Source organism: Thalassophryne amazonica, chromosome 9, assembly GCF_902500255.1.
Source record: "Thalassophryne amazonica chromosome 9, fThaAma1.1, whole genome shotgun sequence".
Classification (NCBI taxonomy): Eukaryota; Metazoa; Chordata; class Actinopteri; order Batrachoidiformes; family Batrachoididae; genus Thalassophryne; species Thalassophryne amazonica.
The window spans coordinates 65,013,425-65,034,291 of record NC_047111.1 but is presented as its reverse complement, the minus strand read 5'-3'; the positions used below and the strand labels follow the sequence as shown (position 1 = coordinate 65,034,291).

General features: G+C 41.7%; 1 protein-coding gene across 2 annotated transcripts in view; it reads right to left on the bottom strand.

Annotated features, from left to right (window-relative positions):
• pds5b (PDS5 cohesin associated factor B) overlaps positions 1 to 20,867 on the bottom strand; it is a 135,115-nt gene that overhangs the window by 66,150 nt on the left and 48,098 nt on the right. For both annotated transcript variants that reach the window (XM_034178235.1, XM_034178236.1), the window contains exons 5-12: positions 15,788 to 15,885; positions 8,772 to 8,898; positions 8,440 to 8,520; positions 6,903 to 7,043; positions 6,036 to 6,151; positions 2,888 to 2,982; positions 1,639 to 1,784; positions 1,320 to 1,471 (exon numbers count right to left, since the gene is read on the bottom strand). In XM_034178235.1, the coding sequence (XP_034034126.1) occupies positions 1,320 to 1,471; positions 1,639 to 1,784; positions 2,888 to 2,982; positions 6,036 to 6,151; positions 6,903 to 7,043; positions 8,440 to 8,520; positions 8,772 to 8,898; positions 15,788 to 15,885 (956 nt within the window). The remainder of the gene's footprint in view (positions 1 to 1,319; positions 1,472 to 1,638; positions 1,785 to 2,887; positions 2,983 to 6,035; positions 6,152 to 6,902; positions 7,044 to 8,439; positions 8,521 to 8,771; positions 8,899 to 15,787; positions 15,886 to 20,867) is intronic.

Here is a 20,867-nt window from a genome sequence, read left to right as displayed (position 1 = left end):
GACGATGGCGCCTGAGGGCGCTGCGCGACGTCTCGCACCGTTGGTTAGTCCTTAAAGCGACAGTATCACCTCAAAATCTCTCATCACCCGTTAAAATTTTCACCAAAAACCAGCTTAATTTTTCGAACCGTGTCCACTTCGATGTGCCTTACAGGTTTAGAAAAAATTTTGATCAAACAACGCGCCAGTCTCTCAGCAACTTCTCAGACAAAGGAATTCCGACGAGAGGCTGGACGACTCCTCCCACAAGGAGTGCTCACAGGCGGATGACGTCACCGACAGGCGTGGAAAAACTCACGCATGCGCACGAGGGTTCAAGCATGTCTGACGTAAAAACATATGAATGAAATCCATATAGTTTTTGAAAAAATAAAAAGGACCTATACTTTATTGACAGCCCTCGTATGACGAGTGATGAATGTGGCGAACAAGACTGCAGTGTTCTCTTCAGGCCAAGAGTCTGAGGACGCATTTACTCTGTTCGCAGCTGAAGGAGACACACATCTGCTGCACACAGATGTTAGGTGGCTCAGCAGAAGTAAATTTCTGGAATGGTCTTCTGCTTGAAATTAAAGAATTTCTGAACCAATCAACCATGCTGAATATGCACAGCTTTTGGATTTGAAAGCAACCTTGAAAGCAAATTACATGTGCTATCAAGCAGGTTGCAACAGTGTGACCTGCAGAACTTTCCACACATGGACACAGAACTTAAGCACCAGGACAAAGAATGTGGAGCCTAAGCGTGCACGTTATGATGATCACACACAGAGCATCTTGTCAGAATCTGACAGGCACTTCACTGACTTTGCATCCAAAGAGCCTGTTGTCAGTTTTCTGTTTTCCATTTGGGGAAAATATAGATGTGGACTGTATATCGTCCAAAGTGGCATCACTCTTCAACCTGGACCCTCACACTGAAAAAACAACATTGAGTTCAAATCCAGAGCAACACCTGACATGAATGTCCAAATCTAGAATCTAATGCAGACAAGCTGACAAGAAAGTTAATTAATTATGACAATTACACTGAAAAATAATAATTTCAACAAAAATGGGTGCAACAAATCTGAGAACATTACCAACTTCTGCCTTAAGGGACTCAAAACGGCTGCATCTGTACAACAGGGCGAGGTGCCGATTCTCTCAACCCACGTCTACTTTCTCAAAAGCACTCAAACAAGTCTTTATTCAAACAAACAAAAACAAAGCTATCTTTTAACCTTTAAGTGACCTCAACATTAAAAGCTTTACTGCTCATTTTAAAGTCTTCTTGATTTTCCCATGTTTCTAATGGCAAAGAAGCTGTGCCCACAAACCTGTCGTCAATACTGTTCTGATAGTAGATATGAAGCAGCTTGTCTTTGATCCAGGAAATCTGCTTTGAGGCTTCTCTCCCTCCTTCGCCTTGCAGCGAATACTTCCTGTAGATTGATGCCAGGCCCATCATGGCCTCTTTCCGTACACGCCACTGACGGACAGAAGAGTGAGGAAAACATTGAAGGCTAACTTGTTCAATAAACTACAAATATAAAAAACAATGTTATACTGTTATTCCCAAGAGACAAGTATGGATATAGTGTTGAAAATCATTTTTAAAAAAATGTATATTTGTAGCTTGCACAAATGTCCACTTACTCTTTTGTCCAAAGTCCTCTCTTTTACAAAATTGAGCAGTGCATCATTGACTAGTGACAAGTCTTTCTTGGCAGCAGTTACTATAGAGACGATGACATCATGGCGAATGGCCTCTTCTGGGTCATGTGATCTGACCCTCAAGTATTCTGAGGGTGAGGCGAACAGTGGGTTGTGAGAGGCGATACCAACACAGCAGGACTAACAACATGCTAATAATTTGCCGCTACACCAAATAATCACTAGCATCAAGTGAGAAACAACAGGCCTGTGATAATCTTCACTTTCCTGAAATGAAAAGTGCCAAACTACTAAAAGCATTGTGTCAATTGGAAGTAGTTTTATGTGAATGTCAGCATGTTGGCAATTGTAGACTTTGTATCTGGAGTTACATGCGCAAAAAAAACCCTGAAAAATCTTTCTACAAATGAAGTTCACGTCCACTGAAAATATTTATTATAAGCACTTTCAAATGAACTCCCCAGAAATGTTCCCTCAGCAGCATACACAACCAAACAAACAATCCAAACACCAGAATCCATTGCAACTACACTGACAAGTCAAAATATGAATCCACACAAGGAATTTTAACTTGTAAAAACTGAATTGTGCAAGTCAAACCTAAACATGCACTCAGAGTGCATGTATTTTGCGTATTATTATGACTCCTAACTGAAAGAGGAGAATTCAGACGTATATCCCCAACACATAATTGTGATGTCATACGGTAAGAATGCAAATGCACGAGACAGTATTAAAGGAAAACCTATCTGACGTGTTAAATAAAACTTAAAGTAATGAAAAGACTCTGAAGGAGATTCAGGTCCACAAATATGTTTGCTCAACTTTTCCTTGTGCAAAGAACTACAACCTTCCCCCCCAATAAAAGAGGTGATTACATAAACTCCACATTCTTCTTTTGGTGATCACAGGCAAAGATCATTTGGTTTAGGTGGCAAACCATTTCAGGAAATCTGAGGTCATTATAGTCATCACAAAAGGAATCCTGACTCATCAAAACATATTTGGGAATATCAAGAATCGTAATCCTTGCAAAAGAGATTTTTACTGCAAATATCCTGAGTCATCATTCTCGCTAGTCACTTTGTATTATGATTTATAAAAATAATTTCCTCAACAACTAAAATGTAAATATGGAATGGTCATATAAAAACCCTTTATGCAGTATGCAGCACATTATACAACAGAAAATTACATCATATTTCTCAAAACATTCATCTGTTAAGCTCACCTGTGAGGTCTTTGGCCAGGTCTGGGTGATTCATGAGACAATGACTGGCAAACTTCACACACTCCAGTCTGATGGGCACGTGGATGTCATTAAACCTTTCAGAGACAGAAATAAACATCTTTAATAACTCTTATCTATAGCCAACACAATCATACACTTTCAGGTGAAAACATAACATGCATTTCCTGCATTTCTGAAGAAGACAATATGGCAAAACAATTTAGTATATAACAGCTACATACTGGCTTGAAATTATGATTTTGTTTTTAATTCCATATTTGTTCTCATGTTGCTTTAACACCCAAAGTTCATACTGAGCATTAATAAAGTACTACCCTATCTATCTTGGTTACTGTTAAGGGACAGGGACTAAACTGTTTAGCAATCCCATGTAATATGAGACCAACACAAAAGCAAATGTACTATTGACAGTGCTGTTTTCAACACCACCAGAAATAATGAATGTTGGGGATTTAAGGTGAATAGATATCTAACTTTACGTAATTTGAAAGAGTAAACTCTTAAGGACAGTCTGTCCCACTGGGACAGTGTTCAGCTGCGCTTTATGTCATGTGAAGCAAGCAGATGAGGGTCTATGACACCCCTGAATGATTATGAGTATCGAGAATTGAAGACTTTATAGATCTGTGGCCTCCATGACCAGTAAAAAAAAAATCAAGGGCCGAGACGGCGCCTGGTATGGCGGAGCCGGGGTCCCACCCGGGAGCCAGGCCTGGGGTTGGGGCTCGCGCGCAGCGCCTGGTGGTCGGGCCTTAGCCCATGGGGCCTGGCCGGGCTCAGCCCGAAAGAGCGACTTGGGCCCGCCCTCCTGTGGGTTCACCACCTGCAGAGGGAGCCATGGAGGTCGGGTGCAGAGAGGATTGGGTGGCGGTCGAGGGCGGGTGGCCTGGCAGCCCTGTCCATGCTCACAGCCCCTGGCTGTTGGGACGTGGAATGTCACCTCGCTCGGGGGGAAGGAGCCTGAGCTTGTGCAGGAGGTTGAGAGATACCGACTAGAGATAGTCGGGCTCACCTCCACGCACAGCTTGGGCTCTGGTACCCAACTCCTGGAAAGGGGCTGGACGCTTCATTTTTCTGGTGTTGCCCACGGGGAGAGGCGGAGAGCTGGGGTCGCATTGTTATTGCTCCCCAGCTCAGTCGCCATGTGTTGGAGTTCACTCCGGTGAACGAGAGGGTCGCGTCCCTATGCCTTCGGGTCGGGGACAGGTCTCTCACCGTTATCTCGGCCTACGGGCCGAGCAGTAGTGCAGAGTACCCGACCTTCCTGGAGTCCCTGGGAGGGGTACTAGATAGCGCTCCGACTGGGGACTCCATTGTTCTCCTGGGGGATTTCAACGCCCACGTGGGCGGCGACAGTGAGACCTGGAGGGGGGTGATTGGGAAGCACGGCCTCCCCGATCTGAACCCGAGTGGTGTTCAGTTGTTGGACTTCTGTGCTAGTCACAGTTTGTCCATCACAAACACCATGTTCAAGCACAAGGGTGTCCATAAGTGCACGTGGCACCAGGACACCCTGAGCCGGAGGTCGATGATTGACTTTGTAGTCGTATCATCTTCAGCCACGTGTCTCGGACACTCGAGTGAAGAGAGGTGCAGAGCTGTCGACCGATCACCAGCTGGTGGTGAGTTGGATCCGCTGGGAGGGGAGGAAGCCGGTCAGACCTGGCAGGCCCAAACGTATCGTGAGGGTCTGCTGGGAACGACTGGCGGAACCCTCTGTCAGCAAGGTCTTCAACTCCCACCTCCGGGTGGTCCCTCTGTTTAAGAAGGGGGACCGGAGGGTGTGTTCCAACTATAGGGGAATCACACTCCTCAGCCTCCCCGATAAGGTCTATTCCAGAGTACTGGAGAGGAGAATTCGACCGACGGTTGAACCTCAGATTCAGGAGGAGCAGTGTGGTTTTCGTCCTGGTCGCGGCACACTGGACCAGCTCTACACGCTCCATCGGGTGCTCGAGGGTTCATGGGAGTTCGCCCAACCAGTCCACATGTGTTTTGTGGATCTGGAGAAGGCGTTCAACCGTGTCCCTCGGGGCACCCTGTGGGGAGTGCTCCGGGAGTATGGGGTCTGGGATCCTTTGCTAAGGGCTATCTGGTCCCTGTACGACCGCAGCAGGAGCTTGGTTCGCATTGCCGGTAGTAAGTCAAACCTGTTTCCAGTGCACGTTGGCCTCCGCCAGGGCTGCACTTTGTCACCGGTTCTGTTCATTATTTTTATGGACAGAATTTCTAGGCGCAGCCAGGGTGTAGAGGGGGTCTGGTTTGGGAACCACAGAATCTCGTCTCTGCTGTATGCGGACGATGTGGTTCTGTTGGCTTCGTCAAATCAGGACCTTCAGCGTGCACTGGGGCGGTTTGCAACAGAGTGTGAAGCGTCCGGGATAAAAATCAGCACATCCAAATCCGAGGCCATGGTTCTCCACGGAAAAAGGTGCTTTGCCCTCTTCAGGTCAGTGGAGTGTCCTTGCCTCAAGTGGAGAAGTTTAAGTATCTCGGGGTCTTGTTCACGAGTGAGGGACTGATGGAGCGTGAGATCGATAGACGGATCGGTGCAACATCTGCAGTGATGCGGTCGCTGTATCGGACCGTCGTGGTGAAGAGAGAGCTGAGTAGGGGAGCAAAGTTCTCGATTTACCGATCGATCTACGTTCCGATCCTCACCTATGGTCATGAAATTTGGCTCATGACCGAAAGAACGAGATCGCGAGTACAAGCGGCCGAGATGAGTTTTTTTCCGCAGCGTGGCTGGGCGCTCCCTTAGAGATAGGGTGAGGAGCTCGGTCACTCGGGAGGAGCTCGGAGTTGAGCCGCTGCTCCTCCACGTCGAAAGGAGTCAGTTGAGGTGGCTCGGGCATCTTTTCCGGATGCCCCCTGGACGCCTCGCTGGAGAGGTGTTCCGGGCACGTCCCATTGGGAGGAGTCCCCGGGGAAGACCCAGGACACACTGGAGGGACTACATCTCTCGGCTGGCTTAGGAACGCCTTGGGGTTCCCCCGGAGGAGCTGGGGGAGGTGTGTGTGGGTCAGGAGGTCTGGGCGGCTTTGCTTGAGCTGCTGCCCCCGCGACCCGACTCCGAATAAAGCGGAAGAAAATGGATGGATAGATCTGTGGATTTGTGGTCACCCACCTGCCGAGGTAACACTGCCAGAGGGGTTTGTTCTGTGCAGCCAACTCTGAATCTTTGGCTCCAAACATCTTAGCCAGCAGCTTCACCACCTGCAGCCTCTCGTCATTATCATTACTCTGCAGAGACAGACAAAAGGGACGAAGAACTATGAAGCACACCCTTTGGTTGTGTCAAAATTACAGCACTGCCAAGTCACTTGCATTAACTACATTAGTAATGTTATGAATGTTGTTACATACAGCAGCAGTTTCTTTGGAATCTACCTTGTTCTAGAGTCAGTCACAAAAACAGCATTGACAAAACAAACTAAGCACAAAGCATTAAGGACAAAAGAGAGCATGTGGAGAGAAAAACAAAGAGGGTTTAAAGATGAGAAGAGAAAAGAGGACAGAGAATGACAGGAGGGGAAAAACATCATGACTGCATGTGTATTCTACGGGGAAGAGATTTTTTATCACAGTTATTATTTGGGGAAGGCGGCAGTGATCCACACTCCCTCTGAACAGTTAATAAGTATTATCCATCAGCCAGATGCTGTTATGAGACACTGCAGAGGGAACACTATGCTGAATGGATGACTGCTTTATCTTTCTAGTATGAATAAACAAACCTACAGAGAAAGTGTGTGATTCTGTGTGTAATGGGATCAAAGGCTCTGGTATTTGTTGTGGTGCAAGGATAAAATTACCATAATGCCTGCATTAGGAATGAACAACACTACCGCTCCAAAAATGAAAACACTATCAACAGTAAATCTAACAAACTGAACCTGTGTGACAGATCAGTACGCTCAGAAAAACAAGTGCTATAAATCTACAGTAATGTGAGAACAGAAATGTGCATAAAATACTGAATTTATGGTTCTACCTTCAGTTTGAACTCTAGCTGCGGTAGCACAGAAAGCAGCAGATGGCTGTCAATGTTATAAAGCTCCAAGATGAGGTCAAAAACATGTTCGGACAGGTCGCTGACTGACGTCTTACCCAGCATCAGCACCTGGTTGAAGAACTGTTAAAGAACACAAAGAAAAGAAATCAAGGTGACGTGAAGAATTCTTTGTCTTCATCTTTCCCCCACATCAACATCAGGTTGATGTTTGTGATCATCCTCTGTATAGACCGGTCCTGCAACTCCTCCCCGCTTATCATTACTCAAAGTCTCTCAGCTGCTTCGTATTATGGACGTTGGAGACCAGCACCGGCACTGCTGGGTCTCAAGGCCAACCTCGGACCTACATCTTTCTGTCTTCAAAAGGGTGTTCCATTACTTGAGCTTACTCTCTGCTTTCTCATTTCTGGTGCTGCACAACACGATACTACCTACAAAAAGTATGCACCATGGTGCATACGTTTACTGGTTTGTAATTCTACAAGTCAACATATTCTTAATTGGGTCAAAAAGCTTTTGCCTTAAAGAATATCCATGGTAAAGACCTACTCTGACTGATTAGTTTTTTTTTTTTTTTGAAACTTTGAGAAAATTGCAAGACATACATTGGTATTTCCTCATGGTCACAGAACTAGCATGCGACCACTGGCCAATTCCATTCCCAACATTTCCTTTTTTGTTTTATTTTAACAAAACAAAACTATAGAACATTGGATGTGTTGTGAAAAAAAATCACCAAGAGACTTAATCCTCCTGAATAAAATAAATAAAATGATAAAAAATAATAATTGTTACTATTCCAAATACCTTTTCTTTATACTGACATGTCTTGTGCATTCAAGGTTTCTGCATATAGCCTTTGGTTAGCATAAACATAAAATGACCATTTTGACCATAGCTTAGCATAGCATAACCAGAGTGAAAAAGTCATTCTTTCCATTCGGTATATTTCGATCTGACTGAAATTTTATCTGTGAACTGATTCTGTTTCAAACCAGAGACTTTGCTCCCTCATGTGTACCGTTTGTGCTGAGCATTTCATACATATGTTTCTGGTACACCTTTCTCCAATATGCACCTCAATTACTCCTGGTGTGGCTCTCCTAAGAATCTCTGTCTCCCTTTCGGGTTTCCAATTCTTCAAACACCTCCAATGACCTTTCCTCTCATGTCATCACCTCCTCATCTCTCCTTTATATTCCATTTCCCATTGACGATTAGCACCTATTTATCTTTACTATAGCAGTGCCATAGAAGTGATTTAATGTCACTGATCTTTGCAAGGTCCTTCCAAATTCAGTGGCCAGAAGACGGATATGTTAAGAGTACAGCTTCCAACTAAAAAGTGATGCAACCCCTCAGGTCAAACTTTTCTCATCAAGCTACCCAACACCAACGAGGCCAAAATTGCAGCGGCAAAGGTGCCGATTCGGCATCCCTCATTACACATCATTTCAAAGCCATTTTTAAGTTTATAACACTAAATATTCCTAATGCATTTAAATTTTTAACTTACATTGGTGATGTAAGGCTCAACTGCTTGTGCGGTCCTCTTCAGCAGAGCTTTGGCCAGGTCATATGCTTGTTTATTCAGATTCTAGACAAAAAGACAATTTGCAAATTTAAAAAACAGGCCAAAGATGTGACCAATCAGACCAGCGGTGAAGAGGTTTGTGCCACTCTTTTCAGTCACATTAGAAAGTTTAAGGCGGGCGCATTTTCTATGGAGAAGCTCTTAGATTGCAATTCCTTTTTACCCCTATAGGGGTCTCATTGAATTGTACAACATGGATACAAAAAATGGCCTCTGTGTCTGACATTATCAGCTCATCTGAGACTTGTTTTTACCTTGTGTGCAGGAACCAGGTTGACCAGCACTGTGTCCAGCAGCTCCTGTGAAACAGTGTCCCCCTCACAGATGATGGAGCTCATCAAATCTACCATGTGCATGTGCACCTTCTGGTTATGGCCATTGCTATGGAAATAAAGCCACGGACTGTCAATACTGAAGCATTACTTAATAACGTAAAACATGATCCAGCTGCAAAATACTGCAATTTTTTTTTTTGCTCCTTCAGTATCTGAACTGGTACGTCTTTGTTCATGTTCCTCAGCCGAACTGGCAGAAGTCCAAGCAGGCAATTTAAGCCCACAGCCGAAGCATATGAAGGAGAAACCGTTTTGTCACTGGAGGTATTGAAGCTGAAGCAACACATCACTGGGCAGCTAAATAGAGTGATCTTGACATTTAGAGGCACTCTGGATTCAGTTTCAGCCCTGCTTTTAAACACGTTCTTTCTTTCTTATCAGTCCCACAAAACGACACTTTGCTTGTTATTGGAGGTTGAAACAGCTGGTCATCCAGCTCCTTTCCTCCTAAACAATTTCTTTCAGGATTAATAAAGTTTTTCTTATTCTTATTGCTTCGTAAGCTCTTTAGTCACATTCTCCTTCTGTGCAGCTCCATAATGTAAAGCATCACAGGATGGAGAGCTGGTAGTGTACACCTCTATGTAACAATAACCTGACTCAACGTACGCAGATACCATGATCTGGATAACTGAGGAAAAATCCACAGACAACAATGGCTGCATTTTCCTCAGCGGCACCTGCAGCACCTTTTTTATTTTATTTTAAAATGTGCAATCTGGGCTGACAGAACACAATAATGAAACAGAAAAATTATGAAAATCAGGTACATGAAAGGGCAGACTGTTATTCTGTGCTTGGTGCTCAGGAGACATTAGCATAACATGAGCTCCAACTCAATAACAGGGGCAGGCAATGAAAAAGAAAAAATTCCAAAATAAGCGCTCCAAGTAACCCATAGTGGAGTTGATTTGAATCGATTGTGAAAAACGAGGTGTTCATTTTTGTACAGGAAAAGCGTACACCTGCTGTTAAAAATAAACAGCTGAATTTAAGCAGTCATTTGGCTGAAGATGATGGTAGTGTACAAAGTTCATATTAAGTCAACACAGTCAGGCCACAGTGGTGCTTAGTAGTTCACATAATTTAGCATATACTTTTACCATTTTACTAAAAAAATGAAATGTGGCACCAGCATAAAATGTAGATGTCATCCAAGGTTAAACAATTTCCCTGTTTTTCATGAGTGGATATGAAAACTTTAATTGTGCAATTATAAATGTATTATTTGTAAATGATACATTTAGGGTAGAATTAAATACGGTCATATCTTGTGTTTCCACCAGCAAGTAGTACATACAAGTACACATGCCTGCTGATCGCCAAAGAAAAACTTTAAAGTAATCCTCATAGAAATAAAGTGTGAAAAATAATTATACTGATCAAACCCTTCAATAAAGCCATGACACTAAACCTTCAAGTTACAAAAATAAACAAATAAATAAAAATTCTCAACATGGACACATACCTTTACATAACGCAAAATGCTTAATTACTGACCTTTTAAGTACATGTGTGTGTAATTTAAGAAAGTAGTAGTAAGAATAATAAAATGTAGAAATGTCTTTGCAAAAAAGAAAAAAAAAAGTAATTTGAGATTATAGGCATAACACCTAAAAAAAATAGTTTATGAACTTACAAATAATGGCCATTTTCAGAGTTTTGCATCCAATTAAAAAAAACAAAACATGAATGAATAAATAATACTGGCAGCTGCCTCCGTTATACCTCAGCCTCCACAGCAGTGAAATCCCTGGTTAGCAAAATTCCTATTGTGATATAACCATAGATAAGTTGCCTTTTATGCATCAAAACCCTCTCAAAACATAACATTCCCAGACCCTACATTTATGTGTAATACAATGGCATTAAAAAATAAATAAATTAAAATTTTTAAATTTGGCCTACGATCTTGAGGTCAAGGTAATTTATTTTTAAACTGGACTGAGGTCTTGACCTGCTACACCTTTCCTGGAAGTTTGGTGACTCGAGGCCTCTCCATTGCACTAAAGAGAAAATCAGAAAAAATAAATAACATTTAAAAATGTAAAATTTGTCCCATGATCTTGAGCATTAAGGTCACATATTTACAAACATAATGGACCTCTTGACCTGATGCACCTTTCCTGTAAGTTTAGTGACGACAGGCCTTTCCATTCCAGAGCAATGGTGCCAACAAGCTAACTGACGCTGTTCAACACCTGGCCACCAAACAATAACTCTTCAGCCTATTGTGGACTGAGGGGTAATAAAACAGAAAATTACTGAAACAAAAATTATTATAGTTATTTCATATAGATATTTTCTGTTAAATTAAAGTAATTTACAGTGAAGGTCATTTCTAGTACAGGAGACTTTAATGAAATTAAAGAAGAAGAAAAAGTATCAGTATCAGCCAAAATTCATTCATTTTCTGCCGCTTATCTGGGTTCAGGTTGTAACAGTGAACCAAGCAGTTCATCCCACACTTCCTTATTCTTAGCTAAGTTCTTTAAGTGTACCTATGGGATCCCAAGGCATTACAAAGCCAACTGGGAAACAACATGGTGTCACCTCCACATGGGCTTAACACCCGCAAGGAGAGAATAAAGGGTCTGGTGTGCTGTTTTATAGCCAATGGACAGGGGCAAAAGCCCACATGGTCACCAAGGATAAGTATGAAAACAATGGCATATTGAATATCAATAAAAATTCAATATTATGCATCCCCACCATAAACCTTGCCAGGTAATACTCAGATTACTGCCATTCATGGTAAATGTTGCATACACATAAGCAGGGCTGAATTCTCCTACACTCACTATCACACTGCAAACATTTCAAATGGAAAGTAGAGCTTTTTAGCTTCTTCTCAATGTAAAAAATATTGTGCTCGGACAACCTTGATAGACACAACCACAATTTCATCCCAATGGCAAAGAGCCAATTGCTGCACTGCAGAATTCAGCCCTCAAGGTTGTGTTCAGCAGAGTGAAATAGAAGGAGAGGCTGGGGAGGGGGTGCGATCAAAGAGAAATAAATGGACTGCCACTGTGCTGCTTCATAAGGTAGCAGCACAGCAGAGACATTTTGAGTTATTAAGGGAAGGCTATAAAGGATCAAATAATTTTGTCCATCATACTGCAGGCAAAAATATACTCTGGGCACCAACACAGTAGGGCTGCAGCTATCGGTTATTTTAGTAATCGAGTATTCTATCGATTAATCAAGTATTCGGATAAAAAGTACTTTTGCGTTTTTAAACAACATCAATAGTCCAGGGCTCTCCTGAAGCAATGGCATCATGTCACTGTGCCATCACGCAGATTGTCAAATTTAGTGTATCCCTTTCTGTTTTCCTGGGTAATTATTTATTTTTTTCACGTCTTTACAAGTTTTGGATCTTTCCCGGTGTCAGGAGCTCGGCACTCCCGACACTGGACCATAAGCGCAGGTGGTCAGTCTGATAGTCTGGAAATACGGTACATAGTGAGTCATTATACCAACATTGACTCGCGTCCAACAAATGTCAATTTGATCATATATTTTATCAGCTGTCAACCCGCTTCAAATTTTTTCAATCTTTCGGGATCGTGTGACGTGAACATGAGCACAGCCAGTGAAAAAGTGGTCTCTGGAGTGTGCAGCCAGTGGACCAAACAGAGGGTTTTTAAAAAATAGACAAACACACTGCTTTGCTTTAAAAGCACAGTAAGCTATTTGTGATGAAACCGTGAACCCCCTTTCTCTTAAAAGGCTTTATTTTATTCTGTGTGTTGCTTTTGTTGCTACACTGATTAGCTCTTACACGGCTTATGCACATGCTCTACTCTTCTTGTTTTTTTCTGAGGATGTTAAGGCACCACACACAGTCCTAGCATATGTACAACGTTAAATGGAGCTTCAAGGCACAGAATTAGCCTCTAACATTTTTTGTAATCAAATTATTCGAGTTACTCGACTAATCGTTTCAGCCCTACAACACAGTGCACATAGATGGTGTGTCCAAGACATAACATTGTAAACATTGTACAACCTAGGGGTGCCGGAAAAATCGAGTCACGTCTGAATTGCGATTCTTATTTATTAAAATTCTGAATCAATCCAAAATGTCCAAAAATCGCTTTTTAAAAAGCATTTTTAAACATTTTCTTGCTTACTCGCTGCGTCTACTGTTTGTCAAGCAACAGCTTCCGTACTGCAGCGTCCCCGCTAGGGAAGGATCCGACGTGGTTCAAACACTCGCGAGCTGCAGGTTGCATGGCGGACGAAGAGCTAATTCAGCCAGCACCGTCTCTGCTGAAGGCAAATGTTTGGGCGCATTTTCGATTTTATTATTTGCTGCGTAAGAAGGAGCTTGACATGACTTATACAATGTGCAAAATGAAAGTCAAGTACTTTGGAAACTCTTCAAATCCTCGAGCCCACATGCTACGCCATCACCCGGAGCTAAAAGAAGCGGAGCAGCAGTCTCTGCCGACTATGGACCAGCGCACACTCCATGGCTTCACTAAACTGCCAGCCAACTCTGAACGAGCAAAGCGGATAAGTAAATTCACATCTTTAGAATTGCTTGATTAACCTTGTAAAGCTGCATTTTCTTAAACATAAAGATTTTTTAAGTAATATAACTATTTGTCAGAGCTCTTTCAATTGAAATCGATTCTGAATCACCCCAAGAATCGGAATCGAATCATGACTTGTAAGATTCACATCCCTAGTACAACCCCAATTCCAGTGAAGTTGGGATGTTGTGTAAAATGTAAATAAAAACAGAATACAATGATTTGCAAATCCTCTTCAACCTATATTCAACTGAATACACCACAAAGACAAGATATTTAATATTCAAACTGATAAACTTTACTGTTTTTGTGCAAATATTTGCTCATTTTGAAATGGATGCCTGCAACAAATTTCAAAAAAGCCGGGACAGTGATATGTTTTCGCTGTGTTACATCACCTTTCCTTCTAACAACCCTCAAATGTTTGGGAACTGAGGACACTAATTGTTGAAGCGTTGTAGGTGGAATTCTCTCATTCTTGCTTGATGTACGACTTCAGTTGTTCAACAGTCCGGGGTCTCTGTTGTCGTATTTTGCGTTTGATAATGCGCCACACTTTGTCAATGGGCGACAGGTCTGGACTGCAGGCAGGCCAGTCTAGTACCCGCACTCTTTTACCACAAAACCGCGCTGTTGTAACACATGCAGAATGTGGCTTGGCATTGTCTTGCTGAAATAAGCAAGGACGTCCCTGAAAAGACGTTGCTTGGATGGCAGCATGTGTTGCTCCAAAACCTGGATGTACCTTTCAGCACAGATGGTGCCATCACAGATGTGTAAGTTGCCCATGCCATGGGCACGAACACACCCCAAAACCATCACAGATGCTGGCTTTTGAACTTTGAGCTGGTAACAATCTGGATGGTCTTTTTCCTCTTTTGTCCAGAGGACACGACATCCATGAGTTCCAAAAATAATTTGAAATGTGGACTCATCAGACCACAGCACACTTTTCCACTTTACATCTGTCCATTTCAAATGAGCTCGGGACCAGAGAAGGCAGCTGTATTTCTGGATGTTGTTGATGTATGGCTTTCCCTTTGCATGGTAGAGTTTTAACTTGCACTTACAGATGTAGTGACCAACTGTGTTAACTGACAATGGTTTTCTGAAGTGTTCCAGAGTTCACGCGGTAAGATCCTTTACACAATGATGTCGGGTTTTTAAATGCAGTGCCACCTGAGGGATCGAAGGTCACGGGCATTCAATGTTGGTTTTCAGCCTTACGTGTACAAAATTCTCCAGATTGTCTGAATCTTCTGATTATATTATGGACTGTAGATGATGGAAACCCCAAATGCCATGCAAGTGAACGTTGAGAAACATTATTCTTAAACTGCTGGACTATTTTTCACGCAGTTGTTCACAAAGTGATGATCCTCGCCCCATCTTTGCTTGTCAACAGTTGAGCCTTTTGGGGATGCACCTTTTATACCCAATCATGACACTCACCTGTTTCCAATTAATCTGTTCACCTGTGGAATGTTCCAAACAGGTGTTCTGTGAGCATTCATTAACTTTCCTAGTCTTTGTTTCCCCTGTCCCAGCGTTTTTGAAACGTGTTACAGGCATCCATTTAAAAATGGGCAAATATTTGCACAAAAACCAAAAAGTATCGGTTTGACCATTAAATATCTTGTCTTTGTGGTGTATTCAATTGAATATAGGTTGGAGAGGATTTGCAAATCATTGTATTCTGTTTTATTTACATTTCACACAACATCCCAACTTCACTGGAACTGGGGTTGAAGACACTGAAATTTGTTACTTTAATCATTAATAGCAACAGATAAAGGATTTGAAGTTGAAGAATATTTACCACAGGAATATGTTGCTGTAAGCTGTGAATATAAAGTCCACAGGGCCGCCACCGCCAATAAAGCAAGCAATGATCCAGCCATATGTACACATATTACACAGGCATTGTTCTATTCCCAATTGACCATTTAACCGGAAGAGCTAGCGGGACCATTAGCCACACTGCGCATGCTCCTGCTAAGATTGTGACTGTCTATTCTGAATTATAGTCATGTTGTTCACCCAATACCAGCCAAATGGTTTAAAATTACAGTGTAGATGGACAATTACCAAAAGCATAATGCAAAAGTGACTTAAAACTAGTCATAGTCAATGTCAATATTTTGCGGCAAAACATTTTCAGTCAAGTATTATTAGTTCAGGTGATTCCTTTTGAGCCTTAAAAAAAAAAATTCTGTAGTGCTCACCCAATTTGATTGTAAACATCAAAGTAAACCCAAACGTTGTTCATTGTTTTAGATCAATCCTAATATGTGATTGTAGAAATACAAAATCACAAAAAGTGTGACACATTCCAAATATTATGACTCAGCTACAGAGAGACACAATATGATGAAGTTTGATGAGACTTACTTGATGACTTGGAAAAGTGTTCTGTAAAGCTGGGTAAATATCTCATTGCTGTCCTCCAGTTCAAAGCAAATGTTGTAGGACTTCACCCAGGCTATGTTCTGAGCAGAAAGAGCATGCAGGATGTCAGTGACAGGATTTACAGCTGCAGTAATATTGGGATGGCAGAGAAAAACTTTCAGTGTCAAAACTAAATCAAGATGAGATGAAAATGCACCTTGTTTTTTAGTTGAGCCGTAATGTTTAATCAATGACTGACTTTTAAATTAATCCACAACTACACTCAACAAAAATATAAACGCAACACTTTTGGTTTTGCTCCCATTTTGTATGAGATGAACTCAAAGATCTAAAACTTTTTCAACATACACAATATCATCATTTCCCTCAAATATTGTTCACAAACTAGTCTAAATCTGTGATAGTGAGCACTTCTCCTTTGCTGAGATAATCCATCCCACCTCACAGGTGTGCCATATCAAGATGCTGATTAGACACCATGATTAGTGCACAGGTGTGCCTTAGACTGTCCACAATAAAAGGCCACTCTGAAAGGTGCAGTTTTATCACACAGCACAATACCACAGATGTCGCAAGATTTGAGGGAGCGTGCAAATGGCATGCTGACAGCAGGAATATCAACCAGAGCTGTTGCTCATGTATTGAATGTTCATTTCTCTACCATAAGCCGTCTCCAAAGCCGTTTCAGAGAATTTGGCAGTACATCCAACCAGCCTCACAACCGCAGACCACGTGTAACCACACCAGCCCAGGACCTCCGCATCCAGCATGTTCACCTCCAAGATCGTCTGAGACCAGCCACTCGGACAGCTGCTGAAACAATCGGTTTGCATAACCAAAGAATTTCTGCACAAACTGTCAGAAACCGTCTCAGGGAAGCTCATCTGCATGCTCGTCGTCCTCATCGGGGTCTTGACCTGACTCCAGTTCGTCGTCGTAACCGACTTGAGTGGGCAAATGCTCACATTCGCTGGCGTTTGGCACATTGGAGAGGTGTTCTCTTCACGGATGAATCCCAGTTCACACTGTCCAGGGCAGATGGCAGACAGCGTGTGTGGCGTCGTGTGAGTGAGCGGTTTTCTGATGTCAATGTTGTGGATTGAGTGGCCCATGGTGGGGGTGGGGTTATAGTATGGGCAGGCGTCTGTTATGGACGAAGAACACAGGTGCATTTTATTGATGGCATTTTGAATGCACAGAGATACCGTGACGAGATCCTGAGGTCCATTGTTGTGCCATACATCCAAGAACATCACCTCATGTTGCAGCAGGATAATGCACAGCCCCATGTTGCAAGGATCTGTACACAATTCTTGGAAGCTGAAAATGTCCCAGTTCTTGCATGGCCGGCATACTGACCGGACATGTCACCCATTGAGCATGTTTGGGATGCTCTGGACCGGCGTATACGACAGTGTGTACCAGTTCCTGCCAATATCCAGCAACTTCGCACAGCCATTGAAGAGGAGTGGACCAACATTCCACAGGCCACAATTGACAACCTGATCAACTCTATGCAAAGGAGATGTGTTGCACTGCATGAGGCAAATGGTGGTCACACCAGATACTGACTGGTATCCCCCCCCCCCAATAAAACAAAACTGCACCTTTCAGAGTGGCCTTTTATTGTGGACAGTCTAAGGCACACCTGTGCACTAATCATGGTGTCTAATCAGCATCTTGGTATGGCACACCTGTGAGGTGGGAAGGATTATCTCAGCAAAGGAGAAGTGCTCACTATCACAGATTTAGACTGGTTTGTGAACAATATTTGAGGGAAATGGTGATATTGTGTATGTGGAAAAAGTTTTACATCTTTGAGTTCATCTCAGACAAAATGGGAGCAAAACCAAAAGTGTTGCGTTTATATTTTTGTTGAGTTTATGTTGATAATGTAAATATTATCACGTCTTAAATATGAACATTTTCATCTTATATTTTAAAAGCTGCTTTAATGCTACCTCGGCAGTAAAATGAGTACGTTTGGGTGTGGACAAAAGCTATTTGGAGGTGCCATCTTGGGCTCTGGAAGACACTGAGCAACATTTTTCACCATTTTACGGACATAACTAACTGAGAAAATCTGCAACAAATGTACAGTTGCAAACAATATTCTGGTGTATAAGCAAAATTTTAATGTTCATATTTATTGTCAGAATCTCTCCTGGTCATCACTGACAAATCTCAGGGTGTATGTACACCCCCTTTTCAAAATATTCATAATCTCGTGATATTTTTGTTCATTCTGACTGTCCCACAACGTGCAAACAAGTGGAGTACAGACTAGTATGAAGGATAATCCTTCTCTTTATTCAAAACCAAAATCTTTCAAATTTGAGAGCATGATTTATTAATTTCACTCACTCTCCAAGTCCTAACATGCACTCCTGGTTCAAATCTTGTTTGTTGGCAGGTACTACCACCTTTTGCTCTGGAGTGTGAATCATATTGCCTCTTTTAGATAAGCAGTGTGTCGCATGGACTGTGATAATGCAGTATTTTTCATATACAAGTCATTTTGAAATATTAGTCACAGGACCAGCTAAACTTAAAAAAAAAAACAAAAAAAAAAAAACATGACTGATAGTCTGGAAATACAGTACATAGTGAGTCATTATACCAACATTGACTCGCATCCAACAAATGTCAATTTGATCATATATTTCATCAGCTGTCAACCAGCTTCAAATTTTTTTTACAATCTTTCGGGATCGTATGCTTCAGAAGTTGTCACTTCTAATCACTGCCTGCATGTTTTTCTGCTATTTCTACGTTGCAAAAACCAGATGCAGAGCAATATAGCATTTGATGTTATGATATCAAAACTTCCCTCTATAGCAACAAGGCAAACACCCACAGCAACACTGAAAACCTGTGTAGGCCTTCGTTTTCAACAAAGAAAATTGATGAAGAATCAAACCAATAACCAAACCAGTTAATGGCATAAATAAAAATCATTTCCAATCTCTAAGTATCTCTGTTGCAATAAACAAGCTATTGAACAGAAAACATTCACAACCTCCACCATTCCCTTAAAAAGGATATCTGGAACAAAATGATGATACCACTTGCAATCTTGATGCTCCTCATAATGTCCATCTTCCCCAATTTGATTTAATTGCACTGCAAGGTGCATTATAACTTTTAAGATGATTAGATCCTCATCACCACTGAAGGAGACTCACTACTGCCATTTTCAGTTGAAGGAATCAGCTTTTTCCTCAGAGGACATAAAACCCCAAAAGACAACATTTTCCTCAAAAGCACAGGCAGAGATCTGAGTATTTGTATACACTAAAATCAGGGCTGTGGAATGAAAATTATGAAATCCAAGGAAAATTTGCAGGGTGTCTGGGGAGCACAGCCACCCAGGAGCTGGGATCTAGGGCCTGTGGGGCCCCAAAAACCAACTTAATTTTCTATCTGGTGATACATTTTCAGCATCACCTGGAAGAAGGAGGAAAAAAAAAAAAAAAAAAAAAAATCTCAAACGAAGTGCATATTTAAATGATCCTTGATTCAGCCTTTCATTTAAACTGTCAATGATAATATTGAAACAACAGAATATGACATGGAAAAAGGACCTGGAATGATTTTCCTTTTAATTGTAAACCAAATTATACATTAACTCAGAACAACTAAACTCCATAAAATTCATGAAGACTGAAAAGACTGTTAAAGCATTTCAAAAAACACAGCTATAGCTTGTAGAATATTTTGAAAATCATGACAAAATATCAGTAACACACCTTATAGAAAAAAGGCACTTATATCCTTGTGTAAATTCCTGTACATTCATTCAAAGCAACGTGTCTTTTTTCCAATGAAAGAAAGTCTACATTAATAAAAAGGCATCTTATATTCTTGTGTAAATTCATGTAAATCCATTCAAAGCAACAATATATTTTTTCCAATGAAAGAAAGTCTAGATTAATAAAAAATAATCTTGTCTGAAATTCTGTTTGAACAACACAATGTTTATTTTCCATGTTTCCTGATGGCATAAGATGCAGTTCATTTTTCCTGTGTCTTTAATCATTCAGATGTGTTCATGAATATAATTCAAGTCAATGTCATTCCACGGATTCTTGAAACCTTAAACTTTTTCAAACCATGTTTTCGCCATCTTCCCTCTGCCCGACGTCGCTCCGAGACACAGACATGTCGCAAATTCTTATTTTAAAAAGTTGATGGCTCTAAAAGTATACAATGTCCACATGCTACGTTTAGCAGCAGTCACACAACGCCGCCGTAGCAAACCATCCAGTCCCACTTTACAACTGTCGTAACAGCCACGCTTTGAGTGGGGCATTTTTCTCCACAGACACTGATTTGTATCTTTGTACCGCGGATTTATAAAACTTGTACAATGTTGTAAAAAAAACAAACAAAAAAAAAAAACACTTTGTGATAGGTATTAAAAAAAAACAAAAAAACAAAAAACTCAGCGTCGATCATGATTACAGAGTAAAAGACTAACCCCCCGCACCCCCCCCCCCCCCCCAAGCCCATGATGAAATCCTCGGAATTCCTCTTATCCGTGGAGTTTTCACAGCCCTGTAAAATGCAAATGCACGCCTAGTGAGTCTTTCAAAACTTGATTAATTCTAATTATTATTATTACAATTAACTACATAATCTTGCAGCCCAGTCACACCTTGATTATTTAGCCAGTGTATGCCAACCATATTAAAAAATGCTGGCATCAATCAATCAATCAATCAATCAATCAACTTTTTTCTTGTATAGCGCCAAATCACAACAAACAGTTGCCCCAAGGCGCTCCACATTGCAAGGCAAGGCCATACAATAATTATGAAACACAGTCTACGTCTAAAGCAACATAACCAAGGGATGGTCCAGGGTCACCCGATCCAGCCCTAACTATAAGCCTTAGCGAAAAGGAAAGTTTTAAGCCTAATCTTAAAAGCAGAGAGGGTATCTGTCTCCCTGATCTGAATTGGGAGCTGGTTCCACAGGAGAGGAGCCTGAAAGCTGAAGGCTCTGCCTCCCATTCTACTCTTACAAACCCTAGGAACTACAAGTAAGCCCGCAGTCTGAG